General features: G+C 47.1%; 1 protein-coding gene across 2 annotated transcripts in view; it reads left to right on the forward strand.

Annotated features, from left to right (window-relative positions):
* LOC101530942 (chromatin remodeling regulator CECR2) overlaps positions 1–26,178 on the forward strand; it is a 96,332-nt gene that overhangs the window by 40,034 nt on the left and 30,120 nt on the right. For both annotated transcript variants that reach the window (XM_058656130.1, XM_058656131.1), the window contains exon 2: positions 16,570–16,664. In XM_058656130.1, coding sequence (XP_058512113.1) covers positions 16,570–16,664 — 95 coding nt within the window. The remainder of the gene's footprint in view (positions 1–16,569; positions 16,665–26,178) is intronic.

Genomic DNA, 26,178 nt, shown 5'->3' on the forward strand with positions numbered 1-26,178 from the left:
GTGTCTCCCGCGTGGGTGCAGGGGTCCAAGGCTTGAGCCATGTGCCACTGCTTTCTCAGGCCTAAGCAGGGAGGATCGGGGTGGGACGCTGATGCACCATGCATTACCTTCTCTGTCGACTTTCAGGGAAGCTGGCTTTGTATTGTGATATGATATGTCAGATTGCAATAATAAATAATGGATTAATGTTGTGGCTTATCATGTCAGCATGCCATGTAGGCACTGGTTCGAATCTTGGCTGATGCACTTCCAATCTAGCGCCCTCCTAATGTGCCTGTAAAAACAGCAGAAGATGGCCTAAATGTTTGGGTCCCTGCCTCATCCCTCCCTCGTGTGGGAGACCTGGAAGAGGATCCTGGCCCCTGACCGGGGACCAGCCCCACTCTGGCCTTTGTAGCCATTTACTGAATGAGCAGACCATCTCCCTCTGTCTCTCTTTGTCTTAATTCTACCGTTCAAAACCCATAAACCTTTAAAAAAAAAAGACCCAAAAAAAGACGGTTGTTTATCCCTAAGAGGTTCTGGAATTTTCTTTGAAAAAATAAAAAAGGATTCATAGCATAGGTGTAATTCATATGTAATACCAAAAATTAAGAGACGTGGGGGTAGAGGAAGAGAACACCAAACATCACTTGTGTTCAAAATGCTCATGATTGTAACCGTTACTTAGTAGTCTTTAGTTTTATTCCTACTTTCTGAAACTCTTGATCACTGCAAAGCAGCTCTCTCCCCTGAATGAAGCACACTCTCTGGGTGCCTCCCTTTCAGCTCCTTAACGTGAGCTTAAACTTGACAAGTCGTCCTGGTGAATTCACGATGGTATCAGCTGTCTGTGCTCTTCCCACAAGTAATGGAAACAAGCAAGCGCAGTGCTCAGTCACACACTCTGGCAGCCCGTACGTGCTTTGGATGCAACTTCCTGGGAAGGCAGCCAGTGGTGGTCCAGAATACCCTAGCTCCTGCCACCTGTGTGGGAGACCAGCAGGGGTTCTTGGCTGCTGGCTTAAGCCTGGTCCAGACTTTGCAACTGTTGAGGCTGTTTGGGGAGTGAACTAGCACGTGGAAGAATGATTTACCCCACCTTTTAAAATAAGCAATAAATCTTAGGAAAAAAAGATCTATGCTGCAGGGATGTAGTGTTCTCATTAATGCATATTTCCTAAATCAATGGCAACCTTCTTTACCCCAGGTTGGATTGTTATTGCCTCCGTTTACCCTTTATCTATAAATTCCCTAACAGTGTGAAACTTGGCTCCTACTGTTGGCTAGTCATTTGCTTAATTTTAATCATTTACTTTGAGAATTTTTGCATATTTAGTAGTATGGGCATTATTACTACAGTCTCTGTGTCTGTGCAGTGTTTTACGTCTTCCTAGATTTACAGATTGTGTTATTTCCCAGCACGTTTAGGTAGGACACACCTTTCCTTCCCACTGACCCTTCTAGTTTCCTGGGTACTTCCTCTTCCATCTCAAGGTAGGTGGTCTAATGTCTCCAGTAGACCCTTACCTTTGGCTATTGTAACATGGAGTCGCTTCTGAGGTTTTGCGTTCTTGAGAAAGAATGAAGGTTGTTTATTTGCGATTTATGTAGTCACATTTGTGACAATGCAGTGTGGTTTATGTAGTCACACATGCCAGTGATTCTGGAGTTTCAGTTCCTCGTCCAATCTGTTCTCTTGCTCCCTTCTTATTTTAGTTCAGAGCTTCAGGTTAGCCAGTCTGGGTAGCAGTTCTATTCTAATCATGATTCTGTCACTTTTAAGATCCTAATCTGTCTTACTAGTTTAATCACATTCTTCAGCAGCATGGTCTACAGTTACATATTTCACATTCTGTCTTTCTCTTCCACAAAAGTAAGATTTTATCTTTGCTGGGATAAGACCTCACTTTGCTTTGTCTTTCTGAAAGGCAGTTACAGAGAGCAAGAAATCTTCCACTTGCTGGTTCCCTCCCCAGATGGCCACAACAGCTAACGCAGGTCCAGCCCAAAACTTCATCCTGGTCCCCCTGGCACATTAGCGGGGAGTTGGATCATAAGTGGAGCAGCTGGAACCTACATGGGTGCCATATGGAATGCCAGTGTCCGCCACTGAGGCAGGTTAACCCACTGTTTCACTTCATCTCTGTGACAACCAGTTGAGGGGCTTGACAGGTTTAGTGAGGCCTGCTGAGAAGATGGTGCTCGCTGCTTTCTGGACCTGACACGCCTTGTGGTGGCGTCCTTTTTTCCCAGCATCTGTGTGGCTTTTCCCTGCTGCAAGCAGTAGCTGAGCTGCTCCTCTGGCAGCGAGGAGAGCAGTTCCCTGCAGTGCTGGTCTTACTCATGTGAGAAAAGCCTCTATTTTCTTTATCTACTGTTGCAGAGTTGCTTTAATATTTGTTTGTTTGTTGGAGTGTGGTCGAGAGCTGGTTCACTCCCCGGGTGACCTCAACAGTAAGGGACTGGGCCAGGCTGATGGCAGGAAGTAGGAATTCCATACTAGGTCTCTCACATGGGTGGCAGAAACGCAGTTATCTGAGCCATAAGGCTATCTTTTATTTCCATTTTGCCTGCTTCCCAGAGGTACTGGCATTCAAGTATGGGACGCCGGTGTTCCACTCATGCCAGCTGTTCCCCAGTCTGTGCACCCCGAATTTACCCAAAGCAGCAGCTTCTGGTGGACAATTTAATACTACAGGTTTTGTGTTATATTAAAAGGGAAAGATTTTCTTGGTCCTCTTCCAAGCCCTTTTTTCAAGCATTACATTCTGATAGGTGCTTGTGGCAGACAAAAAAAGAATGGCACATTCCCTGCGGATGCTTCACTCCCACCTGTAATTCCTCTTTGGGGTCAGGACTAGGACTCTGAGAATTTCTGATCATTCTAGAGATGTACTATCCAGAAGTTCCTTCCTACTGCAAGTGGATGGCTTTCCGTATCTCCACTGATTTATTCAGGTGAACACAGTGGGCGTTCTCCAATCAGGTCGAGTCTGCTCGGGGTGCTGGCGGTGAAGAAGGAAGAAAGTCTTCTCACAGGCATTTTCCTGGGAACCAGTCTTTGCAGATGTTTTATATTTGTGTCCCCTTTGATAGGATTGGGTGCAAGTGAAGGAATGAGGTTCATTAAACAGAATACCTGTTTTGATTTCTACAAATGGCCAGTTCACTAACTGGTCTCCATCCACATCTGAGATAGTGTTGGAAAAGTAGGTTGAGTTCTCTGGGGAAGGCATTGAATGTTGAACCGGGAAGTGTGAGCACATCCTCACATCAGTGCAGTGTAGGGAGTAGAAGTGGTAGGATCAGGAATTGTTTTGAGCAAAGGCAGTCATTCATACTGGATATGGGAGACCAAGTTATAGATCAAATGAAAAGTTCTGATCAACAGAGGCTCCTTACCCATTCCTCCAGCCATAACAAATACTGTGGTCTTGGTAATTTATTAAGAATGGGAATTTATTTCACCATTTCTGGCACTTACAAGTTCAGGACAAGGGCTGATGAGGGTCTGTTCCACTTATGTTTTTGTGTTCTTTCTTGGCAGAAGAGATGGAGGGACCGGGCAATGCTGGTCTCTACAAAGGCGTTGACCCCACGGGGCAAGACTGCAGAGCCCTTGTGACTTAATCACTGCCCTGACGGGCACAGCTCCTAATTCCACCACAGTGGGATTAAGCTTCAGAAGGATTTTGGAGGCACACAGACATCCAAGCAGTAGCACTGTCTGTCTTCAAGCACTGACAACAGTAATAGAAAGGAATTCTCTAATATTTTGTGAAGATTTAGGGAGATATCTTCCATATATTGGTTATTTCCCCAGACGACCACAGCAGCCAAGGCTAGGTGAGGCAAAGTCAAGGTGGAAACTCAAGTATCTGAACCGTCATCTCCCTGCTGCTTCCTGCACGCTGGCAGGATGTTGGATCCGAAGCAGAGCAGCAGGAGCTCAAGCTGACACTCCAGTAAGGGAAGCGAGCACCCCAACTGGCTTAACCCAGTATGCCACAGCGCCAGCGTCTTCTTAAATATCATAAATGAGTGTCTCACTCATCATCCAGTGCTGTTTAGCACGGCTCAGACAGCAAAGCGCTAGATCCCATGGCCTGTCCAAATCCCAGCGTTAAATTTAATTCATGCTCACGACACCTTCATTGGCTTCGTTAGTGACTAGAGACTTTAGCTTTTAGAGAAAACCCTTTTCGTGAATCTTAAAAATTTTGAAACTATCTTAGGTTACTTCTGTCAAAATGTTTCAGATGCTTTATTCTCATTGCTTGTTTTTCAGCAGTGTCAATATTTGACTTACTGTCCTTAGAATAGCTAGAATTTAGAGTTCTTTTTGTGTTCTGAAGTTCAGAAGCTTGGATTATGGCTTGACATTTATTAAAAGCTCACTTCAGTATTGTAGCACCGTGAGTTAAGCCACTCCTTGGTGCCAGCACCCCATATAGGAGTTCTCATTAGGGCCTGGCTGCTTAGCTTCCTGCTGATGTGCCTGGGAGAACACTGGAGGACACCCCAAGTGCTTGGGGGTTCTGCCCCCATGTAGAATTCTGACTCCCAACTCCTGCATGTCACAGCCCTGGATATTGTCACTGTTTGGTCAGTGAACCAGCCAGTGGAAGGCCTCTTCCCTTCTCTTCTGTCTCTACCTTTCAAATAAAAATAAACCCTGGGGAACAACAGAAATGAGAGTTCCTCTCGTGGACATCATGGACAGAACTAATGCAAAGGCCTTGAGGCTGGAACATTTTTGAGGATTATTTGGGGCCCGGGCAATAGATTGACGTGGTTGAAATGAGTAATCCAAGATGAGAGTAAGTAATAGATACTGTTAGAGGTCAGCAGAAGACGGTACAGGGTCCTGAGGACTGTAGGGGCATGGTGTTTTACATACATTTATATATGTAGCCTTACTGTGTGTTGCATGCACCCATATGGGAGACCCACGTGGGTTGAATGATTTTCTTTTGAAGTTTCATTTATGTTTATTTGAAAGACAGAATTAGAGAGAGAGAGACACAGACAGAGAGACAAAGATGCTTCATCTGCTGGTTTACTCTCCAAAAGGCCTGAATGGCCAGAGCTGAGCCAATTGGAAACCAGGAGCTAGGAACTTGCTCTGGGTCTCTCACGTGGTTGCAGGGGTCTAAGGACATAGGCCACCCTCCACTGCTTTCCTATTAAAGATCAGAAATGGAACAGTTGGGGTAATGCCGGTACTGCAGAGAGAAGATTAGCAGGCTATGCCACTGCACCGGCCCACTGAATTCTAATCTGGCTTTGATCTGGCTCTACTTTGGCTGTTGGAGGCGTTTGGGGAATATGGAAAACTCTTATTGCTCTGCCTTCCAAATAAATAAAAGCTTGATAAAATTTTAAGAGATCATAGTGTGAGTTTCATTTTTCATTCTGAAGCAGGCTTTCATGCAAAAGGGTGATTTGTTCTAAATTAAATTTAGAGGGTTCACAGGCTATTAATTAATAAGAAGACACAAAGATAGAAGTAGAGAGTTGAAAAGAGTCAGGGTTCCTGCTGGAGACAGTTGTGAAAGAACAGACTGTTTACTCGTGGTTGGGGAAGTTAGTTGGTGGAGCACTTCTTTTAAGTCATTGTTTGTTTCGAAAAGCATGGTTAGAGAGAGAAGGCCACACAGAGAAAGTCGTCTTCTATCCCCAAATAGCCACAAAGGTCAGAGCTTAGCTGATCCTGGCTAGGAGACTCAAGGACTCAAGCCATCCATGCAGGCCACAAACCGAGCTGGATCCAGAGTGCAGCAGCCAGGACTTGAATCAGCAACCACATGGATGCCAGCACCAGAGGCAGAAGTGCAGCTTACAACGCCACAGCCCTGGTCCTGGGTTTGGTAGAGCAGTCTTAGATGAAAATCAGAAATTGTGTTTGATTATTAAGTGATAATGTGTTTGTTGTAGTGTTTGGAATTCAGGTGTCATGGTATTGATCAGAATACTTAGATTTAATATCTGGTTCTCCTGCTGCCAGCTTCCTTCTCCCACTCCTCCCCCCACCCCCACCCCCAAGATTTATTTTTATTGGGAAGGCAGATTTACAGAGAGAAGGAGGGACAGAGAGAAGGAGGGACAGAGAGAAAGATCTTCAGTCCTCTGGTTCATTCCCCAAGTGGCTGTAATGGTCAGAGCTGAGCTTCTCCCATGTCTCCCACACGGATGCAGAGTCCCAGGGCTTTCCCAGCCACAAGCAGGGAGCTGGATGGGAAATGGAGCAGCCGGGACATGAACTGGTGTCCGTATGGGATCCCCACATATGCGTGGTGAGGTTTTAGCCACTAGGCCATGGCTCTGGACTCCTCCAGCTTCCTTCTGAAACACCCCGGGGAAGCAGTGGGGCCAGCCATGTAGAAGACCTGCATTGGGTTCCCGGCTCTGGACTCCTGGCCTCAGCCTGACTCAGCCTAGCCTTTCCTGGGTATTTTGTGGAATGAACCGAAAGGTAGATCTTTATCTTCTGTCCCGTGTTTATTTGCTCTTAAAGTACAACAAAGAAAAATACAGTAGAACTTGATGAAGACATCAAAGGAGTATAGAACGAAAGCTGAACAAGAGGTGAGATCTGGAAGTTACAGAGACACCTTCTGGGGTAGGGCCCCCTGGGGGAGAAGGCTGCTAGGTCGGGTGTTGTGTGGTGTGGTGTGGTGTGGTGTGGTGTGGTGTGGTGTGGTGTGGTGTGGGTTGTGTTTCTGGAAACAGGGTGAAGAATATAGATCCAGTTAGGCTGTTTTTAAAAGAACTGCGGTTTTGATAAAATATTAATATCCTCTCCTCATTTCAAACTGTTAGAATCTCTTCCTTTGTTAAAGGTCTAATTTCTTTTGGTAAAATAGAAAGCACATTGGCTTTACCACAGCATCCACTGGCAAGTGGCAAAACAGGGTGCAAGCCACGTCAGACTGAACTGCAGTACTCATTGACAAGCGCAAGATCCGGGGCTGGGAGTGGGTCCAGGAGGGAAACTGTGGGCTCTTCTCTGCTGCCCTGCAGCTCCTGCTGGAATGCATGAGAGCCAGGACTGGGACAAACCAACAGCACTTGTCAGCATTCGTGTAGATTGCTCTCTCCTGCGTGGGAGCCCTGGAAGAAGCTCTTGGCTTTGATCGGCTGAGCCCTAGCTGTTTGCGGTCACTTGGAGAGCGAATCAGTGAGTGGAAAAATCTTCCTCTCTGTACATCTGACTTTCCAATAAAAAGAAATAAATATGTTTAAACATGTATTTATTTTGATTTGAAAGGCCTAGGTACAGCAGATGGCCTCAATGGCCGGTGCTGGGCAAATCCGAAACCAGGAAGCAGGAAGCTCTAATGAGTCTTCCATGTGCAAAACTTGGGCCGACCTTTGCTGCCTTTGCACGCCCGCATCCAGGGAAGTTGGGTCAGAAGTGAAGCAGCTGGGATAACAGGACACAACCTGTTAATACCAAAATGTTGGCCCATTTGGGGATTCAGAAAGATATTTTCGGACATTATTAAAATGTAGTTAAAACTTCCTTAGACTCTAAATTCTAGTCTGTGCTTCTGAAGTCCTTTTCTACTGTCAGTCCTGTGGCATTGCCCCGTTAGCTCTTCCCAGGACTGGAGCATGAAGCTTTTTGTCCTGTGTGCGCTCTATTGATACATCCTGACGAATTCATCCAGCTTAACCTTCCGTTACAGTCTTGAGTGGTTCTCCAGTGCCTAAAACAGCTGACCCCACAGTGAACTCCTGTGATGATTCTGGAACTTGGTGGTCCATCCCAGTAGCTCCTAACAAGTCTTTCGGTATTGTCCTTAAAATTCATGCAGATGTTTGCATTAAAGACACCTTTCCAAACAGCAGCAAAAACAATAAATCTGACTCTAGGAGCCCAGCATGATAGCTTAGCGGCTAAAGTCCTCGCCTTGCCCATGCCAGGATCTCTTATGGGCGCCGGATCTAGTCCCAGTGGCCCTGCTTCCCATCCAGCTCCCTGCTTGTGTCCCGGGAAAGCAGTCAAGGACAGCCCAAAACCTTGGGACCCTGCACATGTATGGGAGACCTAGAAGAAGCTCCTGGCTCCTGGCTTCAGATTGGCTCAACTCCAGCCATTGCAGCCACTTGGGGAGTAAATCATTTGGACAGAAGATCTTCCTCTCTGTCTCTCCTCTCTGTATATCTGATTTTCCAATAAAAGTAAAGCTTCGAAGAATACCCAACCCTAGAAAGCTGTGCGTTTTAACTTGTTTCCTACATTAGGATGACACTCCGTAATGCAGGAACACACATGCCCTAATTGGAAACCCTGGTCCCCATGATGCAATGAATGATGCAATTCAGAGCAGTGAAACTGGAGTGCAACCTTCATATGGTCTGCCGGGGGCGTTACTGTCCATCATCCTTGCCTCAGAGAACAGATTGGGAAGGATTCCAAGCAAGGATATTTTCTGTAGCCAAAAACCCTTGAATTGAATGGCCATCTCATTCCCCCCTTTGGAGACAGTCTTAGTAATTTGCATGTTACTTACACTTTCTCAGAAAGCCGTGGTAATATTTTCTGCATTTTTCACGTTTATTGATGAAATGAGTAGTATCCATTTTACCTAATGGTTTAGGACTGCCCTCATGTTTAAAGGGAGGCGCTAGCTTGGTTTCCTTTCCGCATCCCTCCCCACCCCACAGCCAGAGACGCATCTGTTTCATGGGAGGTTGAGAGGAATTCTGTGGTTGCGGCAGAACAGCAGCCTCCTGGGATAGATCTTTGGGCCATCTGAAAGGGTTATGGAGCAGGTTTCAGGTCTCTCACCATTATACCCACTTGAGTTGATTTATACTTTACAGCCTAAATTGGCATGGGGTATGCCTTTGGGATTAAATTAATTTATACCAAGTTAGAAAGCATCAGCTGCCCAAGTCAGGGGTGCCTTCTGGAGGCTGGTGTGCATTCTGAGCCCACACTCCAGGCACTCTGTCTTGTACAGCAGCTGGGATGGTCCTTCAAGAGGACCTGCTTTGCATGTCTTTTGTGTGAGCTCTGTTCTGGTCCCCTACAGAAGCCAGATCTCTGAGATACCACATTCTAGTTTAGTCCTTGTGCAAATTAGAAAGATTTGTAATCCCCTAAAATCAAATACAATAAACATGACTTTTATTTGGGCATTTCCCTACCCTTTAATAAACAAAAAGGTGCTATTGTTTCTAAATGCAGTGCAAATCTATGGTCTTAATCCCTACTCAGAAGTGGGAGAAAAGGGTGTTTTTCTAAGACCAAAATTTGAACAAAACTTTTTGTATTATTAGTAACATCAAATAAGAAAAAAATAGTTTTAGTTTTATTTAAGAAAGAGTTGCTAAGTGTATTTTGTGGTTCTATTACAGAAATGTAGTAATATTCCGTTATTTGACTGTCTTGGATCTGGAAATACTTTACTAAACATGCGGGATTTCTGAGAGTGAATTTTCGACTCTTTCCTTGGGTCTGTGGCATTGAACCTCTTCCCTCGGTTCCGAGTGCTTTCCCCGGCAGCCACTGTGTGTCTTTGAGCTTGTTCTTGAGGGTGGGAAGGTGGGCCAGCGTTGGACAGACTTCTCACTAATGAGCTGTGACGCCAGCTGCACGCGGGTCCCGTCCTGTCCCTCCCCTCAGCTACTCTGTGGAGCAGCAGAGGCGGGAGTAAGCGGGGTCTCCCTTCCCAAGGCTGATTTGCTGCCTTTTCTCTGAGCATCCTGGCAAAGCTCACATTTCTGTGCTCACAGCTCAGTGTTCACAATGAAAAGAAAACACAAGGGGAGGAGAGAAAGAAAGAAGGAAAGAAAGTGATTGAGGTAGAGCTCCTTAAGAGGATCTTAGTCTTGTGTTTTTTTTTTAATTCTGGGTTGAGATCTTTACGTTGTAAAACTTTAATGACTTTGGATTTCCAGATAGTTCAATTGGTGCACGTACATATATTTAAATACTTTGCACTTCTGCCCCAAAGCCTTTTGGGTTTTGAATTGTTTAGTGTCAGTTTAGCGTTTACTGCTTTTCGCAAGCTGAGTGTTAGGAAGCTGGAGTGATCAATACGAACCATTGGAACAGCACCACCTGTGTGTCAGGCGCGGCATTGCCGTTTTAATCATCGGAACAAGTCCTTGAAGATACATCCAGCTCCCGGCTTGTGGCCTGGGAAAGCAGTCGAGGGCGGCCCCAAACCTTGGGACCCTGCACATGCGTAGGAGACCTGGAAGAGCTGCCGGCTCCTGGCTTCGGATCAGCTCCTGGCTCAGAGGCTCTGGGCATTGCAGCCGTTTGGGGAGTGAATCATGGGACGGAAGATCTTCCTCTGTCTCTCTTCCTCTGTATATCTGACTTTGCAATAAAAATAAATAGATCTTAAAAAAAGAAACGGAGAAGCCGGGACTCCAGAGATGCCAGTCTCACATGCCTTGGCTTTGCCCACTGTACTACAGTGCTGGCCTTGGCAGTACATTCAGCTGTTTGAGCAAATGACTCACTTCTCCCATGAGTGACAACTAATCTTGTACTTGACCTATTTACTTAATTTGAAAGAGAGTGCTCCCTCCAGTGGTTCATTTCCCAAATGCCTCCGATTTCTGGAGCTGAGCCAGGCCGATTCCAGGAGCTTGGAACTCTGGATTTCACCCATAGGGGACAAGGACCTAGTTACTTCAGCCATCACCACGACCTTCCAGGGGGAACATGAGCAGGAGGGTGGGCAAGCATCAAACCCAAATAGGTCAGTATGTGACGTGGCCCACTCCCTGGCCACCGGCAAAGAGCTGGATCAGAAGTGGAAGACAGCCTACTGGACCCCCATGTCATCCCTAATGGTTTACTTTTATATCTGGATTATACTTCTTCCATACATTCAGGTTTCAGAGCTTAGAGTCAGGACCTCTATAAATTCCGCAAGTTTTATTAAACTTTCTCTGCCTGATTTAATGATATTTCTACACTAATCCAGTGCCTCTGAATGGCTTTCGTTTTTGATTTCTTTGAGTGTGTTTGGCGTTGAAATAAAGGTATGATCCAGAGTCCTTGTATTAGAAATTAAGTGGATTTGCAGATTCTATCATCAGTGCATTTTAGGTCCAGAGGTTCACCCACAGCTGTTAGTCATACTGTTTGTCCTACATTAAATTACTATTTATCCATTCTTTCAATAATTTTCAAAATATTCCCTTCTCTTGTCACAGTGCTAGACTCTGGAGAACTGTAACCTTCTGCCCTGGCACCGTCTGATCAGAATCTGTGTAAGGGTCTTGGGGCATCTGTTCGAACCCAGGTTCCTGCTCCAACCGAGACCTGAGCTGCTGCCAGCATTGTTGTTGCATGATGCCGTTGCTCAGAGGACTCCACCTCCAGTTCCGTTAGCAAAAGTCAGAACTTTAAGTCTGAATTAGAAATCTGACCTTGTCCGAGATGAGCAGGGGATCAGCTCTGTCTGCCCTTCCATCCTCATTTGTTAGTGCCGTCGCCAGCTCCACTCGGAGACAGCCCTTGACACTTACCACGCTGCTCCTGAACTTTCCCAAGTTCTTTCTCAGTGTTCACCTAGCTGGTGCACTTCAAGCCTCATGCAAGTCATGCCTTCCTGATAGTTTTATTTTGTATTTTCTTAGTTTCTCTAGTTTTTTCCCCATGTGACCTTATGTTCTTAATGCAGGATTTATTGTACTTTATTTTTAAAAAATAAGAATTTATTTATTTATTTGGAATGGCAGAGTTACAGAGATTTCCCACAGCAGCCAACGTTGGGCCAGGCTGAAGCCGAAAGCCTGGAGTTTGATCCAGGTCTCTCATGAGGATGACAAGAGCCCCAAGCACTCGGGCCATCTCTGGTTGCTCTTCCCAACCGTTAGCATGGAGCTCGATGGGAAGTGGAGTAACCTAGACCAGAAGTGTGCCCATATGGAGTGCTAGCATGATAGCCCCTGACTTTACCCATGATGCCCCTATACCAGCACCATCAAAATGTTTTGTTTCATTTTAAAGATTTATTTATTTTTATTGCAAAGTCAGATAAACAGAGAGGAGGAGAGACAGAGAGGAAGATCTTCCGTCCGATGATTCACTCCCCAAGTGGCCGTAACAGCCGGTGCTGCACCGATCTGAAGCTAGGAGCCAGGAACTTCCTCCAGGTCTCCCACATGCGTGCAGGGTCCCAAGGCTTTGGGCCATCCTTGACTGCTTTCCCAGGCCACAAGCAGGGAGCTGGATGGGAAGTGGTGCTGCTGGGATTAGAACCGGAGCCTATGTGGGATCCTGGGGCATTCAAGGCGAGGACTTTAGCTGCTAGACCCCCTTGCTGGACCCCAAAATGTTTTATGATTGATTATTTTCTACAATTTTAGTCAAGGAAAGGTTTGAGTTCTGTCTACATCAGGTATGATTCTAATTACCAGGTACACAGCAGTGAACATAATTTTTTTACGAAACAGACTTTCCCCATGTTGGGATTTCTGTATGTAGCCTCCCCTTCTTTCCTAAGCATGCTCAGACGTCTCACATGTAGTGCGCAGCATGTGATGGGTGATGTTCCTGTTTTTATTGAATATTTAAAGCATCTTCTAAGGTAAGAATCGTATTACAACAAGGGCTACAGAAAATATAGCACATGCGTCTTTTCCGTAAGCAGTCTAACAGAGTAGATGACTGAATAGCACTAATACTCTTCAGTTCACACTAGCCAGTGTAAGGAGCAGAGTAGCGCTTGTGGCAGTGCTCCAACACAGAAGACGCTCTGCTTTTGCCCGCCTCGGCGAGAACTGGCCGCTGCTGCAAGCGACTGTGGCTCGAAGGGAAGCCAGAAAGCAGATGCCGCCATCTGCTGCATGGTTGCTTGTTTGATGAAGTCAGTGCTCTTAATCATTATCTAAAGAGTAAGAGTGGTGCTGTGTGTGTGCTTAGGCTGACTCCTCAGAGTTCTTGGGTGTGACCTCACAGTCCTCACCTCACCTCACATGGGGCCTTTCTTCTTTTTATTATATTTTTGACAATCTTTACATAGTTAGAGTAAAAAGGTTCAAGGGCTATAGGAAAGTGGGTAAGACTATTGTTTCCATATTGCTTCCTTCATGTATCTGAGGTAAAGGGGGATATTGAGGGAGAAGCCCCACCCAGTCTCCCATCCACCCCAGGTCCCAGATGTGGGGCATGCTCTGAGATACTTGCTCAAGTGGTTTTGATAGTTCATCAGTTATGAATCGCTGCCAATCTCGCCAATCCAAGCACGATGAGGTTGTTGAAGAATCCACTGATTGATATAGTCCATCATAGAGTCTCCGTTTGCCCAGTATTTCGCTGCCAACATGTGGCTAAGGTGGTGATTGACTTTTTCTGTCTTCTGTCTTTTCTTGGTTAGGGTTCTGAGTCCGGCATTTCGACTCGGGGGATCCCCAAAGAAACTTTGTCTGAGGTGTTCCCAGTTCAGATTCTTGTGTGTTCTAGCAAGCACAGGGCCCGGCACAGTCTATCGCCCCAATCAGCTGGTGGTTTGCGATTGCTGGGTTGTTTCTGTTTTCAGCCCCAACTTCCACTGGAACCAGTGGGTGTTGCAGTCCAGCCTGGTTCTGCCCAGCACACACTCGGCCCTCGCATAAACCAATGGGAGCTGCAGCCTAGTCGGTGTACTCCCTTGATTTAACCTGTGCTAGCAGCAGTTCACCGTGCTGGAGATGTGGCCGGATCTGCACTGGTCATGTGTGATGCGAGACCAGCGGGGTGTGACTCAGCCAGGAAGGCTTCCTAGATGGCTTTTCACATCCTGGAGTACGGTGTAGTTTGACAGAAGGATCCAAGTGGTTGTTGCAGTTGTTGAATGTGTTGGGCCCGCCTAGGATGGGGGGGGGAGCATTGGCTGTTTGGGACTAGGACTGGAGTGGGTGGCTCAGGTTTTCTTTATCTGTGATTTATCCTGCAGCTCTAGCATTCATAATTCTGACATGCGTACCAAAACAAAATAGCCTGTGACTTTCTGCTTCAATAATTTTTTGTTTAGCAGTTTGCCTTGAGTTCTTACCCAGTGACCAGGCTATGATACAAGCTGTCCAGGTCTTCCCTTGTCTGTTTTTGTATGATTTTGAATTTCCTTTTCTATGCTCTGTTTGTTCACTAAGTCCTTAAGCATCTTCTTCCTGCCCTGTTGCTGCTGCCACCATTTCACCCTCCACCCCTGGAATTTGCTTGACACGGCCACTGTGCCTCCAGAAACTAGTGCATTGCCATTGTCTTCCCAAGAAAGGGTGAGTGTCACCTGTCAGTCTTGGCTCACATTACTTGCTTACATAAGCTTGAGAATAGTTAACCGACAGCAGTGTCCTCCGTTGGGCTTTGCTCATGTTGTTCCGTGCGCTTGCTTAAGCCTCTCCCTCCATTGTCACAGTCTCCCCAACTTAGGAGCTTCTGTCATGAAAGCAGCCTTCTCAAAGCACCGGTGGCCCTTTTGGGGGGAGATAATAATGATTACATTTCTTTCTGTAACATCTTCCCTCCTGATTAAACTGTGTTAGTACCTAAAAATTGCTACATTATCTTAGAATGGTGCTCTGTAAATATTTGTTGAGTGAATGTACTGTAAATACACCTTATAGGGTTTCTTTTAAGTACTAACTAGAAGGTAGAGGTGGGCAGGGGGTAATATGCCCACAGGAATTGATGAGGTGGTATCAAAATGAGAACTGTTGCCACGTGTGTGTTAACAATGTCCATGTTTGCACTTGAGGCAAGCACAATGTTTTCAAGCTGGCTCCTTGCCTTTGGATCTGAGGTTGGTCTACCTGGGTTCTCAAGGCAGGACAGGATACCTCTCTGGTTGTACTGCTTCAGATGCTTTGTGGTTCTTTGTGTACCAGGACAATGTGCAGTTTTTTTGTCTTGCGACTTTTTTTTTTTTAACTTTAAAGAGTTAGAAAAAACAGACCTTCCATCTGCTTGTTCACTCACCAAATAATCAAAGCAGCTGGAGCTGTGCTGATCTGAAACTGGGAGCCAAGAGCTTCTTCCAGGTCTCTCACGTGGTGCAGGGAACTGGATCGGCAGCGAGGCGGCAGGGCCTTGAACCAGCGCCCATACGGATAATGGTGCTGTGAGTGGAGGACTAGCGCACTGTGCTACCTCGGTGGCCCAAAGCAGTTTTTTAGAGGAAACATTTCAAAGAGTAAAGTGAAACAATTAAAATAGTTCACATGCTGTATTCATTTGTTGTGTCAGTAAAGTCACAGCTCGGGATGCTCCCCGACATATCAAGAGTGCCTGGTTTGAGTCCCAGCCCCTCCTCTCTGATGCTGATGCCTTCGCCTTGGAAGGCGGTAGTGAAGGCCCTGTAAGCCACCTGGGAGAGCAGCTGCTGTTCCGGCCTGCAGGCTTCCTGCCAACCAGGCCCTCTCAGTTTCAGGGGTCTGGGGGAGTGAAGTTAGTGACCGGAAGAACTCTCCATCTGTCAGGCTGGCTGGCTGGCTGTCTCTGTAAAATTGTTTATAAATGCTTATTATTTGGATACTAAATATGGACTGCTTGGATCTTTACACTGAGATGAGAAATTGCGTCTTGCGCACATCTCTTTATTTTCAGCATCATAAATAAAAGCCGAAAGTTAAGCACCAAGTGAACGACAGGTGGGGCTTTGGGAAGTGACTGGTTGGAATGCAGGTGAATGTCATACAGTAGACAGTGAGCTGAAGATATTTTATCATCTCAGAAAAATGTTCGTTTCGGGTGGTTGAGAAATAAATCATCCTGACTTTTCTGGGGGCGGGGGGGGGGTGGTGTACGAGGGGGAGAAAGGACCCAGTAGCATCCTTGAGCTAATTCAAGTTTTGAGTGCTTTGCTGACGGACTGAATCCCAAGCAAAGCAAATCCATCTCACATAGAATTACACCATTAACATCGACTCCTTTCTCTCCAAATGTTAATGTTATTTCTTTTTTTTTTTTTTAAGATTTATTCATTTTATTACAGCCAGATAGAGAGGAGGAGAGACAGAGAGGAAGATCTTCCTTCCGATGATTCACTCCCCAAGTGAGCCGCAACGGCCGGTACTGCGCCGGTCTGAAGCCAGGAACCAAGAACCTCTTCTGGGTCTCCCACACGGGTGCAGCGTCCCAAGGCTTTAGGCCGTCCTCTCCTGCTTTCCCAGGCCACAAGCAGGGAGCTGGATGGGAAGTGGAGCTGCCGGGATCAGAACCGGCGCCCATATGGGATCCCGGGGCATTCAAGGCGAGGACTTTAGCCACTGGGCCACGCCGCCGGGCCTATGCAGTAGTTTTAATAAGAGCCACCCAGCCTTGACTTAAATAGCACCAACATCGGATGGAAGATCTTCCTCTCTGTCTCTCCTCCTCTCTGTATATCTGATTTTGTAATAAAAATTAAAAAAAAAAAAAACTTTAAAAAAAAAAAAAGAAAGAATCAGTGGGGCAAGTGAATTACAAGGGAAAAACAGAAGCTGAAACTCTAGGTCCTCTTCAAGCAGTGTATGGGAAGAAGGGCGTGGGTCACAAGCGCTTCCTGAAGGCAGTTCCTTGCAGCTGCTGTGGTGCTGTGTAAAGAAATCCCTGTGAATGTTTTCAATCTCCATCTCCCTTCTCGTCCCCAGGAGTTAGAAGCTGCTCTTCACAGAGATGACGTGGAGTTCATCAGTGACCTGATTGCCTGTCTGCTTCAAGGCTGCTATCAGCGAAGGGATATCACGTGAGTAGCTCTGACCTGCCTGAGGATTTCTTGCACAGGGATCTAATGAAGCCGTCACAGTGCTGTTGGCTTTCTCCTGTAATAAGCCAGAGCCAACTATTAGCCAACGTGTAACTGTGTAGACTGAGTATAGATGAGTTCCCAGGGCCCCGATGCGAAGGCTCAGTGGCCTGATCCTTGCCTTGCATGAGCCGGGATCCCACATGGGCACCGGTTCGTGCCCTGAATGCCCTGTTTCGCATCCAGCTCCCTGTATGTTACCTGGGAAAGCAGTTGAGGATGGTCCACAGCCTTGGCACCCTGCACTCGCATAGGAGACCTGGAAGAAGCTCCTGGCTCCTGGTTTCAGATCACCTCAGCTCCAGTTGTTACAGCCTCTTGAGGGAGTGAACCAGTGGCTGGGAAGATCTTCATCGCTCCCTCTTTCTATAAAACTGCTGTAACAGGTTTATCCTACTGTGCCCCTCTGCTATGCCTATACAGAACATAACCACAAAGCAAACTTTAAAAATTTTTTCTATTTTATTTTTGGGTTCGTTTACACGATTGACAAGGAAGCACACCCGTGAGAACCACTGCTTGGGGGTGGGGAGAGTTGAGGCGTGGGAGAAGGTTGGGGAGGTGACGTTGCAGGCAGTGATTTAGCCTGCTATGCCACAACAACACCCACTCTACTAAGACTTTCAGATGATCCAATATGGCAGTCTTAGAGAAAACCTAAATGCCATGCCTCCACCCCAAAAATTTAGTCATTTACTCCAAAATCTGTTCATCTCACAGTTCGTATAGGTCTAGCTCAGATTGCTTTATACGGCCATGTGATCAAGGTACCAGCTGTGACACTGTCTCCTTGAAACCTGTGTGACACACACATACAAAAGGTGCACATTTCCTGATGACACGTACAGCTCAGTGGCTCCTCACACTGAGATCCCTGGGGCCATTCCCTTCCCGTGCTTTCCCCCAGGCTAGCTGCAGCTTTGGAGGGAACGCCTGGAGTTCTAATCCCGCCCAGGTCTGCCCTTGCAGCCTTGTAGGGAGCGAACCAGCAGATAGAAGGTCTGTGTTCCTCTGTAACTGCTATTCAAATAGAAAAATAAATAACCCTTTTACAAAAGTGAATGGACATTCTGATGTATGCTTCTTTATTACTTCATTAAATACTCAATAGGAAGTCTGATCTTAAGATCACTGTCTCCAATCCTTTTTCGAGCTGTCCGCAGTATCCGTCATAGGATATCAAGATTTGACTTGTGTTGAAAAACACACTAAGTTCATGGTGGTCTTGTTGTCCACAGTCGTTATTTGCAAGGTAGAATTAGTTAGAAAGGGAGAGACAAAGAAGTCTCCACACCTACTGGTTGACTCCTTACATGGCTAACAGCCAGTACTGCCCCAGTGTGAAGCAGGAGCTCCGTGCAGAGCCCAGACAAAGTGGGCCATCCTGCAGTGCTGTTGCAGCTCTAATACCAGGGAGCTGGATTGAAAGTGTAGCTGCTGAAACTCAAACCAAGGCCCATATGGGATGGCAGCACAGCAGGCGGTGTCTTTAACCACTATTGTCAGCTCAAGTCCAGTGCTTGGTCCCCCCCCCCCCCTTTGAAAGGCAAGAATTACACAGAGGACGAAGTCCTCCACCTGTTGGTTCACTCCCCACATGAACCCAGCCTGTCACCCATGTGGGAAAACCTGATGGTGTAATCTCATGCTTATGACTTTAGGCTGTCCAAGCCTTGACTTCGGCAGGCATTTAGAGAATGAACCCATGGATGGTAGTTCTCTCCAAGGGTTACTCTCTCTGTCATTCATAGAGAATGAAAGTAATTGAAACCTTCAGAAATGATTGAAACCAAGAAGGGGGGTGGGTCATGCCAGGCTGAGCTAGGCTGGAACAGCTGCTGGCAAGAGCCAAGACTAAGGGAGAAGCGATGCCAGGCTAGGTCGAAGCACCAGGGCTGGGAAAGGGCCTGGTAAGTAACATTGCAGACTCTTCTACTAGGCTACAGCTGCCGTTTGTGAGCACAAAGACAAGGGTTGGGAGTGGATCTGGGTGGCCTGGACTGCAGTAGCCACTGTTGAGACCTAGGACTCGGGGCTTGCCAAGTCAGGCTAGGCTGCAGCAGTCACCAACACACAGGATATCCAGGGCTGGAGACGGGCCTTGTACAAAAACTTGAGAAACTCTTGCTGGGCCACAATTTCAGCTGGTGAGCACGAGACCCAAAACCAGGTGCAGGCCAGGCTTGGCTAGGCTGCAATACCTGCTGGTAAGTGTTGAGCCTGCAAGTGGGCCATGCCAGACAGGGCTGCAGCACCCACTGGCAAGTGCTAGGACAGGGTGAGTCAAAATCAGAATGGACCATGGTACCCTCCTGGAAGCGCATCTAGGGTTGGGAGCTGGAATGGTAGGGAAACTGTGAGAACATCCCTATTGGGCCGTAGCTGCTGTTGGTAAGCGTTAAGAGCCAGGGCTAGGGGCGGGCCAGGCTGGACGAGGTAGCAGCATCCATGGGCATGTATGTGGGGTCAGTCTGGGGCAGGATAGTCTGAGCTAAGCCATTTCACCTATGGGTGTGCATAAGAGCCAGGTGGGATGCTGGATGGGCTGCACTAGGCTGCAGCACCTGCCAGCACACACAGCTACTGGTGCTGGTGGCAGGCCTCAGGTGGGGGTCACCGGGGTCACCCCAGCTAGGCCACATCACCTGTTGATCTACGTGAGGACTGGGCCTGAGTGGGGCTGGGCTGGGCTGTTCACAGCACCCATTGATTTTTGTGAGTTGGGATTGGGTGGGAATCGACCAGCCAGTTGCATGCACTGCTATGTGCATTGACTGGGGCAAGTGACAGACTGCACCTGCACCTGACCATGCATTGGCTGGCAGGCACAAGAGTCAGGTCTGACGTCACTTCAGCAACGTTTCTTGGAGGACTCCCCAACCAGATCCCTGGACTCAAATCCTGGCCACAGGAAAATCACAAGTGGTCCGAGCTTAAAGTGCTCATATCAGGACTGGGCCTCTGCAATTGCTGATGTCTGTGCAGTGGATAACATGCCAATATGCAATGGAGGACATGACAGCAACTCGTCTTGGCCAGCAGAGGATGTTGAGTGCCTTGTAAGAGGAAGGAAAGCAAAACGGGTTGGACAGCTCTCCTAACCAAGCTTTGCAGGAAATGTCTGGGTCTGTGGATGTGCCAAGGTCAGGTAGATTTGGTCAGCCAGTAGACCTTGAAAAGATGTTATCAAGCCTGGTAGGTTGTAGAGAAGCATAGAGAGACATCTTCCATCCACTGGTTCACACCCCAAATGGCTTCAACAGCTTGGACTGTCCCAGGCCAAAGCCAGGAGTCCAGAGATTCTTCTGGGTCTCCCAGTTGGTTGTAGGGCCTATGCACTTCAGCTCTTGTCTGCTACTTTCCCAGGTGTATTATCCGGTTCCTGGCTTGGAAGTTCAGCAGCCAGATTCAACCATCGCCCATGTGGGATAGTGACAGTACTGGTTAGCAGCTTTGACCCCTGTGTGACATAACCTTCTCATTTACCGTTATCTTTATTCATAAAAGCGTGGCATAGTTGAGCCCTGGATTGGATATTAGGAATTTCTGCTTTGCTGTTAGCTGTAAAAGGGATAAGACTGATAAACCATGTCTTGAACAATTTACGCATTTAATTTTGCAACCAAATTTTTTTCCTTTTATCAGCTCTCATCTTTTGTAGAAGGAGTAAGTTTTCTTTAACCTAGAATGGTTCATGCTTTCATGTGGTGTATCCTCACTTTCTGTTGGTTTATTTTCATTTTTTTTTTAAGATTTATTTTTATTACAAAGTCAGATATACAGAGGAGGAGAGACAGGATTGGTTTACTTTCTCGCTGAAAATTTCTCAAAATTGGAAATTTAATTTCTCAGTTAATTTGGCATCCAGCATTGTTTTGTTATATAATGGTTCCTAGTTGAGGCCACTGAAAAATAAATATAGCTCAGTGTTTTGGTTTTACTTTTGTTCTTCAAATCATTTATCTTTTTGTGACTTATAGTACCTTTGCTGAATGTTTATTTGAATTTACCTTTATTCATATAATTAAGACACTGTAACATTTGCACATTTTAAGTGTTCAGGCAGATTTTTTTTTTTTAAAAGATTTATTTTATTTTCATTACAAAGTCAGATGTACTGAGAGGAGGAGAGATAGAGAGGAAGTGGAGCTGCCGGGATTAGAACCAGCGGCCATATGGGATCAAGGCGAGGACCCTAGCCACTAGGCCACGCTGCCGAGCCCAGGCAGATTTTTTTTATGTATTAATTTTTAAAATAATGATTACATAGTTGATCGGGGGGAAGGGTCAAGGTTTAGGGAAAATTGGGTGAATTGATTACTTCCAAATTTGCTATTTCTTCTGTTCCTGGGGCAACAGGAGAAGCAGAGGGAGAAACCACTCACAACTTTCCGTATGTCCCTGTACCCAGGGGTGAGGACCTGCCACGTCATATCAACCTGGAGGTTCTGTGCAAGTGGTATGGACAGTTCTGAAATGCTACCGATTTCACCGACCAAGGATGATGTCACTCTCCCCATGTCCATTGGCTCCATTCACTGAAATTTGCTGCCATCATTGTTTGTTTGTAGTTGTTGTCCAGTTAGATCTGTTCTTCAGTTTCAGCACCAAATGTGCTGCCATATTCAACAGAGGCTGTGTCCACTGCTCCGCCTTTTTTGTTAAGTAGGGCATGTTCTTGCAGGCTGTCCAAGTAGCTGGGCCAGGTGTCCCAAGCATTGCTGAATCCTGCTCCACTGGGGCCCACGAACCTGGCACCCACCTAGTAGGAGGGCCCTGGTACCCTGGCCAGGTTCGTGAGCCCCACTGGATTTTCTCCCCGCCCCCCAGGGTTCACAAAACCAACATCCCCTGGAAGGCGAGCCCCAGGATCAGGGCCAAGTGACCCACACCCCATCAGTTCCCCTGGCCCTGGGATTCATGTACCTGGCCCCCGCTTGGTCCCGGGCTGGCATGACTCATCTCACCTTACAGTCTTATTGCGCCACCTGGCCTAGTCTAGTCAGGCTGACTCTTTTTCATGCAAATGCAGTTAGCACCTGCTCAGGAAAGCAGAGCATTTTCATCGGCTTTGTAGGTTCTTTTTGTTGTTCATCTCCATTGTGTTAACAATTCATACCAGGCAGCCACTCACTAAGTGTTTGGATTTTCAAAATTGTCTTTTCATATCTATTACACAGGTGAGAGTGTTATAGACGGATGTGGGTCCCCAATTAGGGTGCAGAGGGTTGGGTAGAGGTGAGTTAATTGCCGTTTTCCCTCCTGTGTCCATGGTGGAGTGGAGGGCACAGGGCGTGCCGCTGCTTCCTGTCCTGCTCCAGAGATGGAGAGTTGTTGGAGGTTGTCTTTATGGTCCCAGTGTCAGCAAGAATGTTCGAGGGCACTACTTCAGCAGTCTTTACTGTTCGAAGAAGTTATTACACCAGAGGTGAGAAATTCATTCTAAGGCATGTTGGCTATCTACTTCAGTGTGCCCACAGACCTCACTTCCTATTGTAGAACCTGGCATGGAGTGTTCAACCTGTCCTTTCCATCTTATGATCAGGTGCTCAAAGACTTCTGTCGGCTTAGATGAGTTGGCTGACTTGTCTTTCATGTTCCTCTGGGAATGCTCTCCACTCTAGTACAAGGGTCAGCTGCTGAGGTGGCCCAGTCCTGCATGCACATGAGCTGCAAGATCAGACCATGTGTCTTTTTTCCTGCGGTTGGGCTGGGCCACGACACTAGCCAGCAAACTAGAGAACCTGGTCTGAGGACAGATTTTGTAAGGGATTGTGGGCTCACTCTATGGAACTGCATTATCCACTGGTTTGCTCAAGAGCAGGGGGTGGTGACGGGCTGAGCTAGGCTGAGCTAGGCATAACCGTGGAACCCCGCCAACAGTCATGGGTACTTGGGTTGGGAACAGGCCAGACTAGTCCTGGCCGCAGCACATGCTAGGCACACCCAGGAATAGGGTGTGGGGTAAGATGGGCCACAACATCCATCAGGTCATTAAAAGACTGGGACGGAGTGTGCAGACTGCGTCGGGTAAGGGCCTAGCACTAGCTGGCACATGTGAGATTTGGGTCTGGGAGTCAATCTGATTGGGGAACTTGGGGAACTCCCCTGATGGGCCATAATTCCCAGTGGAGAGCATGTGAATCAAGATTGTGGATTGGCTTGGGGGGGCTGACCAGGCAGGGCCAGGACAAACCATAGCACACTGGCATGCATGGGAGCCAGGATGTGGTCGAGCCATGCTGGGCTAGTCTAGGCTACCACACCTACCAGTTTGTATAAAAGATTGGGCAAACTGGGCAGCGCTAGGCTGCAGCATCCAGTGGCAAAGACCAAGACGTGGATGGGCTATGCTGGGCTGGGTCTGAGTAACCAACAGCATCCACAGCATCTGTGGCTGGGAGCAGGCCTGGTCAGGGGGCTAAGTAGACACCCCAGCTGGGTTGTGGTTCCTGCTGGTTAGTGTGAGAGCCATAGTGAAGTGGGCTGGGCTAGGTCTCAGCAACCACTGAGCCACGTGAGAGCTGGGTCTGGGATGGAGCAGGTATGGATGCTACACCACAGGCTAGACCAAGGCCCCACTGTGTGTACAAGATGTGCTACTGGGAGGTGACCTGATAGGGGAACTTGGGAAACTCCTGTGCAAGGACACAGTCTCTGCAGGTGAGCACAGGAACCTGGGAAGGGAGCAGCCCAGACCAGGCCAGGTTACATATCCACCAGCTTACATGTGCATCAGGTCCGAGGTTGGGCTTGGCTGAGCCACTTTATAAACACCCACTGGCAGCTGTGAGAACCAGGACAGCGTTAGGACAGACCAGGTTGGGCCACAACACCGGTAAGTTCACGTTAGGGCTAAGAGTAGGGGCAGTCCAGGCTGGCTAGGCTGCAGCACCCACCAGCATGAGTTAGAACCGTTCACAGGTCAGGCTGAACCAGCAAATGCCAAGGTGAGACAGACCATGGAGTGCATGTGCCAGACCTGGGCCGCCTCAGCTGCTGAAGCCTGTTCGGTGGACAGCATGCCCAGGTGCACACGGGAAATACGGCAGTTCACTGGGGCCTGCTGAGGACATCTAGTGCCATAGCAGAAGATGGAGGGCAGAATGGACTGGACAGCTGTCCCAGCCAAGTGTTGACAGGAAGTACTGGGTGAATGGAGACTAAGGTGGACTGTGTCAGCCAGTGGACCTTAGAGCAACAAAGTCCACAGCATTTCAGAACTCGGGAAACCATTTGAACAGTGCCTTTGGAGCGTGTTCCACGTCAGTGACTCTGCCCCATCCCCGGGTACGGATGCGGTTAGGATGCAGGGTGCAGATTCTCCCTTTCTGTACCCGCTCCCATGAGATGCTAGAAGAAGGAACGGAGTATTAGAAGCACTAGTATCATGCTTTCTCCTGTTCCTCGACCCTTCTCACCATAATTAGTGGCCCACATAGAAAAACGTGTGTGTGTATATACACACGGAGGCGGGGACCAAGAGGTCTTCTATCCATTGATCATTGACTTGCGTTGTTTTTTTCTTTAATTTACTTTTGTCTACTCAGAGTCTGATCTCTGGTTTTGTTTTTGTTTGTTTGTTTGTTTGTTTGTTTAATGTTTACATAGTTGAGGGATACATGCCATGTTGGCCTGTGATTAGGGTGGGAAGGGTCAGGCCTAGAGGTAGATGGATAAACACATATTTCAGGTTTTTCTTCTTCTGTGTCTGCAGAGGAGGCGGGAGAGCGGGCCACTCCTTACTGTCAGACTACCTCAGTACCTCGGGATGAGGAACGGGCTTTATTTTTTTCACATTCTGGAAACCCCAACGTGGAAGAATATTCCAGGGGTGTTGCGTGGCTGGTTTTGATCGCCCTGAGAGGTTCTCGTTCTTGTGGCTCTTATTCATGTATATTTAAAATGGTTGCAAAGAAAATTATATGACTGTTAAAATTACTGTTAGAAACTCTTCCTAATGCTCACTGTGTATCTCTCTACCTTACACGTGACAGTTCCAACTTCCCACATGATACAAAGTGTTTAGGCTTCCATTTGGGGAAAAATTGTCAATTGTCTTCCGTTTTAAAGAGCATTCCATGTTCTTTATTATTTTTTGACCTTGATTGCCCAGCATAAATCTCTATAAGCACATGTAAAATCTGTGTAGAATGCATGTTTTTTCTGCTGGAAGATACACAGTGTATTCATTTTGCTCTGATTACAAGCAGTCATGACTTCTACCCTGTCATTGCTTTCTTGTTATTTTGGGTGTACTGACAATGATAGCTGCTACACAGTACCACTAAAGAGGTTTTGTTTGGGTGTGGGTGTTTTATGATCTTGAAGAATAAATACTTTGTCATTTTTTTGCAAAGTCTTTTTTAATTTCATTTGATTATCATTTAGTTTCTGTTCTGCTAAGCTTGATTGTCGTGCCTTTTTCAAGGACCACGTGCCTCAGAGAACTCAGGAGCCCTTCTTTTTTTTTTTCTTTTAAGATTTATTTTATTTTTTGTTGTTGGAAAGGTAGATATACAGAGAGGAGAGACAGAGAGGAAGATCTTCCATCCGATGATTCACTCCCCAAGTGAGCACAACAGCCGTACTGCGCCAGTCCGAAGCCAGAAGCCTGCAGTTCTTCTGGGTCTCCCTTGTGAATGCAGGGTCCCAGGACTTTGGGCATTCTTCAACTGCTTTCCCAGGCCACAAGCAGGGAGCTGGACAGGAAATGGAGCTGCCAGGATTAGAACCGGCACCCATATGGGATCCCAGCACATTCAAGGCAAAGACTTTAGCTGCTAGGCCACTGTGCCGGGCCCAGGAGCCCTTCTTTCTATCTGCGAACTTCAGATATTGCATTGACATACATGGTAGTGAATTCTGCCAGTCTCTGCCAGCTGAGACTTAACTGAGGCCATGGCATTCTCTATTTCATGTTTGGATATTGCCAAAGCCGAGTGCCATTAGCCAAGAACTTCTTCCAGGTCTACTACCACGTGGGTGCAGGGTCCCAAGGCTTTGGGTCATCCTCTTCTGCTTTTGCAGGCTATAAACAGAGTTGGATGGGAAGTGGAGCAGCCAGGATGCGAACCAGCAACCATATGGGATCCCTGTGCTTTTAAGGTGAAAATGTAGCCATTGAAGCATTGCACCAGACCGCTGCTGGGGTTCTGAGTCATGACTAATAGGAAACCTGGAAAAGTGGCTGTTTTGTCTTTATTATCATGTTGTCTCTCTCTGTCTCTCTCTCTTATAAGAGTTAATTAGGAACTAATCTAACATCTTCCATCACAGGACACTTGCTGACAGCTGTAGCAGTCCTGCTATTTTGTAACACAAAGGAGAACGCAGGTCATTTAAGAGTGTTGGAGGAGGCATTCCTAATGACAGTTGAGAAACTTTCGAGCCAGTGTTTTGACATAGTAGAAAAAGCCACTGACTGCTCTAGTGTAAATCCAGTTTCCTGCTA

Source organism: Ochotona princeps, chromosome 27, assembly GCF_030435755.1.
Source record: "Ochotona princeps isolate mOchPri1 chromosome 27, mOchPri1.hap1, whole genome shotgun sequence".
Classification (NCBI taxonomy): domain Eukaryota; kingdom Metazoa; phylum Chordata; class Mammalia; order Lagomorpha; family Ochotonidae; genus Ochotona; species Ochotona princeps.